At 58.6% G+C, this 14,492-nt stretch overlaps 1 protein-coding gene across 1 annotated transcript; it reads right to left on the bottom strand.

Annotated features, from left to right (window-relative positions):
* Window positions 1-2,776: 2,776 nt before the first annotated feature.
* On the bottom strand, window positions 2,777-14,492 carry BBC3 (BCL2 binding component 3). The gene is made up of 3 exons (XM_032262529.1): window positions 13,950-14,492; window positions 8,288-8,478; window positions 2,777-3,868 (listed from the first exon to the last, which is right to left on the bottom strand). Exons 1-3 carry the CDS (start codon window positions 14,035-14,037, stop codon window positions 3,752-3,754), a joined length of 396 nt encoding a protein of 131 aa, XP_032118420.1. The 5' UTR covers window positions 14,038-14,492; the 3' UTR covers window positions 2,777-3,751.

Below are 14,492 nucleotides of genomic sequence, written 5' to 3'. Positions count from 1 at the left end.
GCGCACCACCATGCCTGGCTAATTTTTGTATTTTTTAGTAGAGACGGGGTTTCACCATGTTCGTCAGGATGGTCTTGATCTCATGATCCGCCCGCCTCGGCCTCCCAAAGTACTGGGATTACAGGCGTGAATCCCCGCGCCTGGCCCTATTTACCTCTTGAAGGTCTCACTTCTAAATTCTATTGCACTGCGGATTACATTTCCAACCCAGGAACTTTGGGGGACACATCATATCACAGCACATAGTTTTATCAAATGCTCCTCCAAAGTGATTGTTCCTGGTTACCACACCCTGGCTATCCAGTGGGGCCGTTTCCTCTAGCGTCCCTTTAGCAGCAAGGACAGTTAGGAAGGGGTGGAGCTGACACTGAACCTGTGTCTGTACATATTATGTAATTATATACCCTGCTTCAAAGTCCTGCTCTGTTGCCCTGGAGTGCAGTGACATGATCATAGCTCATTGTAGCCGGCAACTCCTGGGCTCAAGCTATGATCCCCCTGCCTCAGCCTCCTGAGTAGGCATGTGCCACCAGCCCCAGTGAATTTAAAAAATTATTATTTTTGACTCCAGCTCTGTTGCTCAGGCTGGAGTGCAGTGGCGTGATCTCGGCTGACTGCAGCCTCTGCCTCCTGAGTTCAAGTGATTCTCCTGCCTCAGCCTACTGAGTAGCTGGGATTACAGGCGCGCACCACCACTCCTGGCTGTTTTTATTATTACTAGAGACACGATTTCACCATGTTGGCCAGGATGGTCTTGATATCCTGACCCTATGATACACCCGCCTCAGCCTCCCAAAGTGCTGGGATTACAGGCCTGAGTCACATTGCTAGCCTTGTTTTTTTTTTGAGACAGAGTCTCGCTCTGTTGCCCAGGTTGGAGTGCAGCAGTGTGATCTCGACTCAGTGCAACCTCTGCCTCCCAGGTTCTAGCAATTCTCCTGTCTCAGCCTCTCGAGTAGCTGGCACTACAAGCATGCTCCGCCACGCCTGGCTAATTTTTGTAGTTTTAATAGAAACCAGTTTTTACCATGTTGGCCAGGCTGGTCTCAAACTCCTGATCTCAGGTGATTTGTCCACCTTGGCCTCCCAAAGTGCTAGGATTATAGGCGTGAGCCACCATGCCCAGCCCCTTTTTCTTCCTTTGTTTCTCTTTCTCTCTCCGTCCCTCCCTCCCTCCCTTCCTTCCTTTTTTTGAGGCTGGGTCTTGCTCTGTCACCTAGGCTGCAATGCAATGGCACAATCTTGGCTCACTGTAACCTCTGCCTCCTGGATTCAAGCAATTCTCCTGCCTCAGCCTCCCAAGTAGCTGGGATTACAGGCGTGCGCCACCACACCCAACTAATTTCTGTATTTTTAGTAGAGACGGAGTTTCGCCACGTTGGCCAGGCTTGTCTCAAACTCCTCACCTCAGGTGATCCGCCCACCTCCCTGCTTCTCATTGAGGTCTCTATCAATCAGGTATCAGCACAGGGAAAGGGCTCAGGGCAGTGTGTGGCAATGGCGCTGTTTGCAGGAAGATGGCAGTAGGAGCGACCCTTTCTACATGCACTCAACACAGCCTAGTAAGGCCCCGGGCAGTGTGTGGGGACTTGCTGTGATCTTAGCTCCAGGTGCTCCTCCAGCTGGACAGGCAGCCTATGGCTGATGACGGTGCAAGGCCAGATGTCCCCTTCTGTCTCTGTGAGGGCAGAGACGAGGTCTGTCTCTTGACCGTGTCCCCAGCACTTGTCACAGTGCCTCTGGATCTGTTATGGGTCATTCAGCCATTAAATATCAAGCGCCCCTACAGCATACTTTATCCACTGGGGACAAAGTGAGGATAACGCACCAAAGAAGGCCTGCACTCGTGGGGACTTCCCTTTTGTTTATTTTAGACGGAGTCTTACCATGTCGCCCAGGTTGGAGTGCAGTGACACTTTCTCAGCTCACTGCAACTTCCACGTCCCAGGTTCAAGTGATTCTCCTGCCTCAGCCTGCCAAGTAGATGCGACTACAGGCGTGTGCCACCATGCCTGGCTAATTTTTTAGTAGAAGTGGGGTTTCACCATATTTGACAGGCTGGTCTCAAACTCCTGACCTCGTGGTCTGCCCTCCTTGGCCTCCCAAAGTGCTGGGATTACAACTGTGAGCCTCGCACCTGGCCCACTTATTTTATTTTTGAGACAGGGTCTCACCCTGTAACCCAAGCTGGAGTGCAGTGGCTTGATCTTAGCTCACTGCAGCCTCCAACTCCTGGGCTCAAACAATCCTCCTGCCTCGGCCTCCCAAAGTGCTGGGAATACAGGCCTCAGCCACCAAGCCTGACCAAGCTTCACTATTTTTTCCCTTTTTTTTGACACAGGGTGTCACTCTGTCAACTAGGCTGGAGTGCAGTGGCTCAGTCAGGGCTCACTGCAGCCTCAGCCTCCTGAGTAGCTGGAACTACAGACGCACGCCACCACACCTGGCTATTTGTTTTGTATTTTTGTAGACTCGGGGGTTTCTCAGTGTTGCCCAGGCTGGTCTTCAACTCATGGGCTCAAGTGATCCACCCACCTCAGCCTCTCAAAGTGCTGAGATTATAGGTGTGAGCGATGGCACCCGGCTGAGCTTCACTTTTACCAGGAATGGGGATGATGAAGGCTGGGAGCATCCCGGTCTGGGGGAGCCCAGGCCCCTCAGCCTATCTTCTGATGCAGCCACAACTGCCCGGGCCACCTCTCCCACCCACTCACAGAACCTCTGATTAGAAGGCCTCTCCAAGGCCATGCTGTAGAGAAGGCAAGCAGAAAGAGTATCCACTCTTCCAATCTGATTTTATTGAAAAGGAAACATACAAAAATCATGTACAAAAAAAATTAACCAAACATGTACAGAAAATTCATTCCGGTATCTACAGCAGCGCATATACAGTATCTTACAGGCTGGCCATCCCTCCCCGCTCCCAGACTCCTCCCTCTTCCGAGATTTCCCCCCCTCCCTGACTCCCCGTCTTCCCCCCAGCGCTTGGCCCTGGGGACTAAGGCTGGGGCGGCTTCAGCCAAAATCTCCCACCCCCCAAATGAATGCCAGTGGTCACACGTGCTCTCTCTAAACCTATGCAATGGGATTGATGGGGCAGGGGGCGGTTGCGGGCAGAGCACAGGATTCACAGTCTGGGCCCCTCCTGGCCACCCCCCCCCGATGAAGGTGAGGCAGGCATGCCCACCACCTGCCGGCTGGCTCAGGGAAGATGGCTGGGCGCCGGGCTGGAGCAACCTGCAGACGCGCCCCACTCTCTGGCTCCAGGAGGCTAGTGGTCACGTTTGGCTCATTTGCTCTTCACGGGCCCCCTCCCAGGAGGAGGGGGGGAAGCACCAGGGGCCTGAGGCCAGGCCCAGAGTGAAGGAGCACTGAGAGGAGAGCCCCCCAGTGTCACCCCTGCAGCTGGAACGGGCACCAGCACAGCAGCCTTTCCTGAGATGGTGGTGGGCAGCAGAGGCGGGCGGCTCAGTCCCCACCCCCTCGGTCACCGCCGCCTTCTGATGCTGAGTCCGTCAGCCCTCCCTTCCCTAGCATCTGGGCCAGGGACCCAGGAGTCCACATCTCCGTCAGTGCACCCAGGCTGGGCTGGGGCTGGAGTGGCTGCCCCGGCCCGCCCCTGGGACAGGCAGGGCTGGGAGTCCAGTATGCTACATGGTGCAGAGAAAGTCCCCCGCGCTGGCCAGGGTGTCAGGAGGTGGGAGGGGCCTGCCCCCCGAGTCCCTGACGTCCACCGGGCGGGTGCAGGCACCTAATTGGGCTCCATCTCGGGGGCTCTGTGGCCCCTGGGAAAGGGCAGGAGTCCCATGATGAGATTGTACAGGACCCTCCAGGGCGAGGGGCGGTGCTGCGGCTGCTCCTCTTGTCTCTGGGGAAAAGAGAGAGAGAAGGGGCAGTTAGCAGGGTCCTGAGTGTGGTGACAGGAGTGGGGACGGTCAGCTCCAGAGGAAGTGAGGCAACAGTCTCGCCCACCCTATTCCAGCTCCTCTGCCTACCTCGGGGTCACAACCTCATCCAGGACATGAGACCAGGAGGCAGAGGACAGAGATGAAATACCCTCAGCAGAGAGCCGGGCACCAATCGAGTGCCTAGCACATGTTAGCTGTGACCACCCCGTCCCTGTTGTACATTTGGGAAAGGCATCCCACAAGGGGCTGACGGATGAACTGCAACCTATCCTGCCCCTCCCTGCAGGGCGGCGAGATGAGGAGAAAGGAGCAGGGTGCCCATGAGAACTGGGAAGAGTTCAGCCCCCACTGTAGAGGCTCTTTTTTTTTTTTTTAACAGTCTCGCTCTGTTATATAGGCTGGAATGCAGTGGCACAATCTCGACTCACTGTAACCTCTGCCTCCCAGGTTCAAGGAATTCTGCCTCAGCCTCCCAAGTAGCTGCGATTACAGGCATCCGCCACCCTGCCCAGGTAATTTTTGTATTTTTAGTAGAGACGGGGTTTTACCATGTTGGCCAGGCTGGTCTCAAACTCCTGACCTCATGATCCGCCTGTCTCGACCTCCCAAAGTGCTGAGATTACAGGCGTGAGCCACCGCACCAGCCAGAGGTTTCAACAGAAGCACTTCTAGGCAACGCTGAGTGAAACCCCTGCCCGCTCTCCAGTGACAGGATGAAGACAAGGTGGTCTCTAGGACCCTCTCAGCTCCAAAATGCTAGGAACTGGGAAGGCAGGAAGCTAGGTCCCAGGAAAGCCTCCTGGCTGGTAAAAATTAAAGGCAATACTGAAAAGTGTACAGAGGCCAGGCGCTGTGGCTTACACCTATAATCCCAGTGCTTTGAGAGGCCAAGGCGGGAGGATCACCTAAGGTCAGGAGTTCGAGACCAGTCTGGCCAACGTGGTGGAACCCTGTCTCTATTAAAAATACAAAAATGACCAGGTACGGTGGCTCACGCCTGTAATCCCAGCACTTTGAGGAGCTGAGACAGGTGGATCACTCGATGTCAGGTGTTCAAGACCAGCCTGGCTAACATGGTAAGACCTCATCTCTACTAAAAACACAAAATTTAGCTGGGTATGGTGGCGCACGCCAGTAATCCCAGCCACTCGGGTGGCTGAGGCAGGAGACTTGCTTGGATCTGGGAGGCGGAGGTTGCAGTAAGCCAAGATCATGCCACTGCACTCCAGCCTGGGTGACAGAGTGACACTATGTCTCCAAAAAAAAAAGGCCGGTGAGGTGTCTCATGCCTGTAATCCCAGTGCTTTGGGAGGCCGAGGCAGGCAGAATCAACTGAGGTCAGGAGTTTAAGACCAGCTTGGCCAACATGCTGAAACTCCGTCTTTACTAAAACTACAAAAATTAACCGGGTGTGGTGTAATCCCAGCTACTTGGGAGGCCGAGGCAGCAGAATCGCTTGAACCCAGGAGGCGGAGGTTGCAGTGAGCCAAGATTGAGCCACTGCACTCCAGCCTGGGCAACAGACTCCGTCTCAAAAAAAAAAAAAAAAAAAAAAAAAAAAAGTGCCCAGAGAGCTGCAGTCCTCTGTCACTCCCTATAGCTCCACATCCAGGCTCTGTGCTAAGTGAGGACCACCTAACCTCCTCCCCTTCAGGTGCAGGGTAAGGAGAAACTCACTTTACAGACGGTTACATGATCCTGATCATCCTCATGGTTAACCTGGCAGTGAGTCGCCTGGTACCAGCCCAGCCTCCTCAACACTCCCTAGCAACTCTTGGGGCCAGGCGATGGAGGCAAAGGGTACACATCATATTGGCGTAAGTTACAAAACCCACCGTCACACTGCTGTGGGTGCCACATGGTGAGCAAGCTGGCATTCACCTAGTGAGGTGGACGGTGAGCAGACCACTTAGGTATCTAATCTAGAGACACAAGAGCGCATCTGGAAATATGCATGATTGGGACAGGAAAAAAGCCAATAAATAATGGTCGTGTGCAGTGGCTCACGTCTGTAATCCCAGCACTTTGGGAGGCCGAGGTGGGTGGATCACCTGTGGTTGGGAGTTTGGGATCAGCCTGGTCAACATGGTGAAATGCTGTCTCTACTAAAAATACACAATTTAGCCAGGTGGGGTGGCAGGCACCTGTAATCCCAGCTACTTGCAAGACTGAGGCAGGAGAATCCCTTGAACCCAGGAGGTGGAGGCTGCAGTGAGCTGAGATCACGCCATTGCACTCCAGCCTGGGCAACAAGAGCAAAACTCTGTCTCAAAAAAAAAAAAAAAAAAAAAAAAAAGCCAATAAATAAAATCTGAAATATATTTAAAAATAGGCTGGGTAAGGTAGCTCAGGCCTATAATCCCAGCACTTTGGGAGGCCAAGGCAGGAGGATCACTTAAGGCCAGGAGTTTGAGACCAGCCTGGGTAACACAGCAAGACCAGATCTCTACAAAGAATAAAAAATTAGCCAGGTATGGTGGGCCTGCCTGTGATCCCAGCTAGTTGGGAGGCTGAGGTGGGAGGATCCCTTAAATCCAGAAGTTGGAGGCTGCAGGGAGCTGTGATGGCACCACTGCACTCCAACCTGGGAGACAGAGTGAGACCCTGTCTCTAAACATAAAAAAATACATAGCTATCCTAAATATCCATCAGTGAGAAAATAAATAAAGATACTATGTTTATCCAACAGAATACTATGTAGCCATGAAAATAGCTTTTTTTGTTTTTTGTTTTGAGACAGAGTCTCATTCTGTTACACAGGCTGGAGTGCAGTAGCCCGATCTCAGCTCACTGCAACCTCCACCTCCTGGGTTCAAGTGATTCTCCTGCCTCAGTCTTGCAAGTAGCTGGGATTACAGGCATGTGCCACCATGCTCAGCTAATTTTTCTATTTTTAGTAGAGATGGTGTTTCACCATGTTGGCCAGGCTGGTCTCAAACTGGCCACCTCAAGTGATCCACCTGCCTCGGCCTCCCAAGGGACTGGGATTACAGGGGTGGACCACTGCACTCGGCCGAAAATGGCTGGTTTTTTTGTTTCTTTTTTTCGATGGTCTTGCTCTGTCACCCAGGCTGGACTTCAGTGGCCCCAACACAGCTCACTGCAGCCTCGACTTCCCTGGCTCAAGGGACTCTTTCACCTCAGCCTCCCAAGTAGCTGGGACTACGGGCCCACGCCTCCACATCCGGCTATTTTTTTTTTTTTAAGAGACGGGGTTTTACCATATTGGTCAGTCTGGTCTTGAACTGACCTCGTGATCCGCCTGCCTCGGCCTCCCAAAGTGCTGAGATTACAGGCGTGAGCCACCGCACCCCACATTTTTGTATTTTTTTTTTTACATAGCGACGGGGGTCTCATTATGTTGCCCAGGCTGGTCTGGAACTCCTGGGCTCAAGCGTCCTTCCACCTCCGCTTCCCAAAGTGCTGGGATTACAGGCGTGAGCCACCGAGCCTGGCTAAACATGGATGGATGGAAGCTCTTTTGCCCATAAGATGAATCTGAAGCCTAATATTGTGAGAAAAAGGAATTCTGGGGAGGAACAAACACTGTGTCATGGACGCTAAGCTAAGAATGCCCCATGATCCTAAGCACTGTTTCTGGCCTGGTAAATACAGAGTAAAAGCAGCAACACCTGCAGGGGATGAGCGCGGGCAACTTAAGAGGTTTCCCTTGGATGCAAGGAGGGGGAAGGGATGGGAGAGTGAGGAGCTTCACCACATGCTTTTCTGCGGTTTTGTTTGGCTTTTTAATAAGCAAGCAATGGGGGTGTAATGTTCAGCCTGAACAGAGCAGGCTGGTGGGCGCACGATGTTTGTGATTTCCCATTCTCTGCTGTGGGCCTCGGATATTTGTTTTAAAAAATCTGGGCCGTGCCACGGGCTGGGGGGCGGGGCCTCCCGCAGGGCGGAGCTCCAGGCCCTCCCCTGCCCTCCCCCGGCCGCCCCGGCTGTCCCCGGCCCGCCCCGGCGCCCGGGAAGCTGTGTGGCGCTGCGGGCCGCGCGGGAGGGACGGCAGGGGGCGGGCGCGGCGCGGCTGCTGACTCACCGGCTATAAATAGCCCGGGATATATGAGCCGCGCCGCCCAGCGCCGCCCTCAGTCCCCGCGGCCGCGGGCCACGGGCGCGCCGCTGCTCTCCGCGGCGGCCTGGTTCTCGGGCCCCGGCCCTGGCCCGGGCTCCGGCTGTGCCATCCGCGTCGCGGGGCCCAGGGGCGGCTCTGCGGGCGCGCGATCCCCCACCCACTCACCCCCACCTGCCTGTCCCCGGCGCGACCCAGTCGCGCAAGGGCAGCAGCTGCCGCACATCTGGCGGGGGCCGCCTGCCGCCCCCTCCTCCGGCGGGAAGTCCCACCTGCCGTCTACCCCGCCCCCAGCACTCACCCGCCGCTCGTACTGCGCGTTGAGGTCGTCCGCCATCCGCTGCAGCTGGGCCCCGATCTCCCGGGCCCACTGCTCCTCCTCCCCGCGGACTCCCAGGGCCGCCTGGGTGGGACCGCCCGCCAGGGCCCCCGGGGCGCTGGGCACGGGCGACTCCAGGTGCTGCTCCGCCAGCGAGAGCGAGGGCTGAGGACCTTGGAGAGGCAGAAGGGCGCGGTCAGCACCCACCACCCCTCTAGGCCTAGAGGTGTCCCGAGCTGCTTCCCTGTTTCCCAGCCACTGCTCCCCGCCTCATTTCTAGCGATTCCTTCTTCTTCTCTTAGAGTCAATTTCTCAGCTTCTCCTCCCCAGGCACCAGAAAGCAGGAAGGACCTGGGGACGCCGCTCTGGGGTCACCTGTTTGGCCAGCTACGTCCCCACGGCCCATGTCAGTGTGGAAGGCAGGCGGCCAGAGAGGTGACCCTAGGGGGTGGTCAGGCCTAAGGACCTCTATTCCCCCACGGGGCCATGTTTTGCCTGTTCCGTGTGACAGACAGGGAAACTGAGGCCCGCACTTAGGGAGTATCCCAAGGTCACACAGGGATACAGCGACTGACCCCACCCAGACCACAAGCCTCAGGTCTCCAGCCCTCTCGAGTCCAACCACAGGGAAGCCACACCTCCGGATGTGGCAGAGGCCTGGAGACCAGAAGGCCAGAGACTGGCAGCTTCAGAGCGCCGGCCTGGGGGTGCTGGGACTCGGGAGAAGCCTTCCTGCCCCTCCCCCTTCTAAGCGCTCTAGGAGGCTCCGGCCCTCTGGTCCCACCAGGTCCGACCTGAGGGTTCCCTACGACCCACAAGCAGGGCCTCAGTTTCCAGTCTGTGACCCTGGCCTTGAAATCGGTGTCCCTCTCCAGGGCTTCCAGGAACGGAGCTAGGGAAGTTTTCTCTTTCCTTACTACCCTCGGGCCGCAGGGACAGGATGGGGGATGGGAAACCAGGACACACTTTCCCGGGCTACAGCGCCAGCCGGCAGGAATGGGGCTCCCCGGGCACCACAGGGTTAACAGCCCATCAGGCAGGGGACCTTTAACCCTTCCCTCCCCAAGACTCCCCCCTCCCCGAGGGGACTTTCCCAACACAATGGCCCCGACTCCCTCTCTTTCCTCCGCTGGGACTGCGGAGAGGGCCAGTCCTGGCCAAAGAGATGCAAATAAAGGCAAAAGGACCCTCGACTCCTTCCCAGAGCCCGGAGGTGACGGTCCTCCCGCTCAGCCCACACTCCCTCCAACAAGAATCATCCAGGGGGGTCTAGGGGACCCAGACTGGGGGAGGGGAGCTGGGATGCAGCTGTTGCCCGAGGCCCGGAAGAGACAGTGGGCTGCAATTCGGGGACTGCAGTCAGATTCCAGGAGGGACTTCCCACTTGACCTCCCCCTCCACCCCCAGCCTCCGTCTTCCTGCTTCTTGCAACACAAAGACCACATTGGCCACACCCTCCCAGTGGCCCGGCTGGGCTCGCCACCTCCCCCCCGTCCACTCCCACTCTCCAGTTCCTCCGAGCCTCCGGGCCCCTCTCTTCCCGGCTGCTAGCACCCCGGGGGCGGGGCGGGCACTCACCGTCCGGGCGCGGGCCTCGGGGGCGGCTGCGGGGGCCCCCAGGCCAGCGGGGGCTCCCCAGGGCGGCGGTGACGGCGGGTGGGGTGGCGGGGGCGCAGAGGTAGGCAGCGGGCAGCAAGGCGGGGGGCGGCGGGGGCGGCGGGCAGGCCGGACTCGCAGAGGCCGCAGGACACGGCCGAGGGCACCAGGCGGCCGAGCGGGAAGGGGCGCGGGCCGTCGCGGGCCAGGCCCTCTACGGGCTCCGGGGAGCTGCCCTCCTGGCGTGCGCGGGCCATGGCGCTCCCTGGGGCCTGCGGGACACGAGACGAGGAGCAGGTCAGCAGGGAAGTGCCGGGCCCACTGAACCTCCAGCCTCCCCAGGGTCAGGACCCAGATGGAGAAGAGCGGAGGTGTGTGTGCCGGCGGAGGGGGAGATGGCCCCACAGAGACACGCCCAACCAGGGGACGACACCACCGGGCCCCGCTGGCCTGGGCAGCCTCCCGGGCACACCGTGATGGGCACACAGGGGCCCAGGACGGCTCTCTCAGCAAGGACCGGACTCACACGGGACGGATGGAGGGTCTGGCAGGTGTGTGTATGAGAGCTGTGACAGTCCCACAGCACAAACTCACTCCACTTGGGACTCACAGCGGGGGCTGGTGGGCGCAACTTTCCCAACACAGCTACGGGCACGCTGGCAGGGCAGCGAGGCACAGTGAGGCCCCCACAGCACACACACAAGGACTCACACGGGACTGGCCAGCCTGACCACCCACCCTACTTCCCACCTGCAGGCAAACACTGAGATGGCCCCAGCCTGGGACATCACTCCTCAGTCCACACGAGATACACACACACACAACCCGACCAAAGCAGGCACATGTAGACAATCACAAGCACTCTATACACAGCGCACGCTGGCTGGCAAAACCCATCCCCACACACACATCCAAACTGTCAAAGTCTCACACACTGACCCACTGTTGATATGCCCAGGGGCACACGCAAACACAATGCAGCCATTGCAAACACCCCCCCACACACACACACACGCACAAGCTAGGCACTGCCTCAGTTCCCAAACATGCCCCTCTCCAGACACACACACAGACACATACACTCCAGAGATAAGACCTGCACACCTCGGGACTCACATATCAACACAAAACACACCGACAGACACACTCACATCAACACCCCCAAAACACACCCACATGTCACCAACTCAGGACACACATAAATAAGGCACACACAGACACATGCCATCAGCCCCTGACACATCACCAGACACCAGGTGGGCTACGGCCAACAGACACCAACCCACCCTCTTCATGCAACCCCCAAACACCATCACCAACTGTCAGCAACACACACACACACACACACACTCTACAGCTAACTCAATCCCACACAGCCCAGCAGCACACACACCTAGCGCACCCACAGAGAACACTGGTCTCACGTGACTGACATAAACACTACACACACGCAGCCCACATGACACACATGAGCCAGCCGATCGCAGTGACAAGCCCCTCAGACCCAACACACACACAGAGGCTCAGACACAACCACATCCAGAGGCTGCCAGCAACATCCACCGTCTACACTGCATAGACCCCACAGATCCCGGGTCCTCAAATCCCAGACGCTGATGCCAGACACACAAGCCAAACCCAGACTAAGACAAGAGAGCCCCCCCACCCCCCCACACACAAACACACACGCACACCTGACAACTGACACAGACACCTGGACAGAAAACAAACATCTGCATTTAGCAGGAGCAACATCACAAACGCTGGGCAAAGACACATGCCCCGGAGATACAGAGAGCCAGCCACAGCCAAGACACAAGCACACACACCGCACGGTGTGTCGGGCAAGACACACACATAAACACACAAACAGCGCACTCCAGCAACACACACACACTCCAGCCTCCACACCCCAGCACGCGCTGGCAACACAGACCTCCAGTCTCACCCCGAAGAGCACATGCAGACAACTCTCACCGAGAACACACACAGGTCCACCCACTCCACGGGCAGGGCACCCACAGACAGAATCCCACACAAACAGGCGCGGGGACTCACGCAGACACCCCGACGGGTCAGAAACCCCAACATTCCTCCGGATCGACACCTCCACTCCCTGCAGAGCCCAGCACAAACTCGGAGCCAGACGCGCGCACACACCCAGGCGAGACACCTGCAGATCCACAACCCCGCACACGCGCGCTCCCACGGCGGTCCCAGACGCCCCACTCCGCTGTCACAGCCACCCCCACCGCCGCCACGTGCGCCCGCCCCGCCCGCCAGGCGAGCGCGGGGCCAATAACCGGCTGTTGCTGGGGCGCAGCCCCCGCCCGCAGGAGCCGCAGACTCCACGGCCCGCGAGCCGCCCCCTGTCGCCGCCCCCAGCGGGCGCGCGCCCTGGGTGTGGCCGCCCCTCCGTGCCGCCCCCCCGCCCCTCCCGGACTTTGGGGGCTGGGGCACCCCGGGGTCGACCCTCTTCCCCGGGGTCGCACTGGCCGCCAGGGGGCGCTGCCGAGCCCGCACCCCATTGTTTGTAAACAAACCCGCCAGACTGCCGAGGCACCTGTGCGCCCAGACCTGGCGCCCCAACGCCGAGCCGCCTCCCTCCCCGCGACCCCAGCCCAGGGTCCCTCGTGGGGTTTGGGGGGAGGCGCGGTGTGGGGAGGCAGGGCGCAAGCACTGCTCGCCGCCTGCACTCCTGTCACCTCCTCCAGGGAGCCCACCTGGCCTGGCCGATCGCGGCCGGTGAGGATTCGGGGCGCGCACACTCACCCCGGGGGCATGAACACGCCGGAGGGGGCGGCGGTGGGGGGCGGGCGGCTTCCTTCAGGAGGGCGCGCCCGCCAAGCGCCGCTCTCCGCGGCGGCTGCTGCTGTGGCTGTCGCTGCTGCTGCCGCTCTGACTGCAGTGGCGGCTGCTGTGGCTGTGGCTGCCGCTGCTCCCCGGGCCGCAGGCGCGTCCGCGTCGTGGCCGCCGCTGCTGGGATCGCTGGTGCAGCCGCCGCCGCCAGGCACCCGCTCGCATGTGGTTCGCGCCGCGTCTCAGGCCGCCCGGCGGATCCCGGGCCCGCTCCGAAGCCGCCCCGCCCCGCCCCGCCCCGCCCCCGCCCGGCGGGTCCCACGCCCCGCCCCCGCGTGACGCCACAGCCCCGCCCGCCCGCCGCGGACAAGTCGGGACTTGCAGGCGCGCGCCGCGCCCCCCCTACCTCCGCGCGGGGGGTTTCCCTGCAGCCGGGGACGGGGCAGGGCCTGGCCCGGGGCGAGGAGGACCCAGGCGCGGTGCGGCGGGGTGCGAGTTATCGCCCAGACACCGGGACAGTAGGACCCACAGAGTGGGACCCACACATCCACAACCCCAGGGAGGCATACACAGACCGACCGACGGGCGCTCCAGGGTACACAAAGTCACGTGCAGGCAGAGCCCGAGGGGTGCACTCACAGAGACAAGGCCACAGTGTCACCAATGCACACCATGGACAGGGGCATGAACACACAGTCACACACTGCTGGGGCGCACACTTGCACACACCCAGACGCAAATGCACAGACTCACTAACAGGGTCCCCAGGACAAGCCGATGGACACAATGACAGGGCCACACACAGTGGCACAAACACCCACACTGATAATGACACCCGGACCCACAAACTGTGTTCACATATATCCCTACAGAACAGGCACCCACAGTGAACACAGTGGTGCAACCACACAGACACAGGCGGAGTGCTTATCAGGTAACACACACCTGCTGACAGGCACAGAGGGCACACACACACAGAGACACCCGTTACAGGGATACCTGGACACATGGCCAAATCCAAACCACACTCCAACAGGGACACACACAGACGCACTCACAGTTTCACAGCTAACACGTGAAAACGATCAGAAACCGACATTTGGAGACACAGACCAAATCCAACATAGAGGAAACTGAGCACCCCCCCCACACACACACACATATCATGAAGCCACACCTGTGACAGCTTCTTGCTAACTGGCCCGCTGACTGCACACACGCCGGAGCATCCACACCTGGTCTCACTCACCACACATCTGGCAGGGAACCCACACCGAGGAAGAAGCCCTGGGCACTTGGCATGGACATGCCCAGGCAGACCCCACGCCACATTTCATCTTTGTCTTCCCTTCCCTTTTTCAGTTTCTCATTGTCATTTCCCTGACCGGCCCTGGGGTCCTTCCTTCTTCCAAAGCCCTGCACTCCTCCTCCTTTGCACTTTCCGTCCCTACTTGGCTCTCATCCAATCCCAATCACCTCACCAGAGTGACTCACCTTCCAGTGCCTAGTGTGGGGCTGGCTGAGAAAGGACGTCAGACTTCTCACACTTGACTGCTTCAGAGCCCACACCCTTACATCCCCCAAGAGAAGCAGGTAAGCCACGTCTCTCATGAAATCTCACCGTTTTAAATATTGGAGACTCTTCAGCCTTCCTATCTCTTGCCCTTTCCCCAATTATTCATTCTCCCTTCCTTCTTCCTGGTGTTTTCCAAACTGTGGGTCATGAGTAAACCATGGATTACGGTACCACTTTGGATCTTACTTTTTTTTTCTTTTTGAGACTTAGTCTCTC

The sequence above is a fragment of the Sapajus apella genome, unplaced genomic scaffold, assembly GCF_009761245.1.
Source record: "Sapajus apella isolate SASKATOON/1434 unplaced genomic scaffold, GSC_monkey_1.0 scaffold130, whole genome shotgun sequence".
In the NCBI taxonomy this organism is placed as follows: Eukaryota; Metazoa; Chordata; class Mammalia; order Primates; family Cebidae; genus Sapajus; species Sapajus apella.
This window is presented reverse-complemented; position numbering and strand designations above follow the sequence as displayed.

Coding starts and splice junctions, on each gene's coding strand:
- BBC3 (XM_032262529.1), bottom strand. CDS start 14,037: ATGAAATGTGGCGTGGGGTCTGCCTGGGCATGTCCATGCCAAGTGCCC. Junction 8,479..13,949: donor GGTTCCCTGCCAGATGTGTG/GTGAGTGAGACC, acceptor TGCCTCTCCAAG/GTCCTCAGCCCTCGCTCTCG. Junction 3,869..8,287: donor ACGCGCAGTACGAGCGGCGG/GTGAGTGCTGGG, acceptor TCTTTTCCCCAG/AGACAAGAGGAGCAGCCGCA.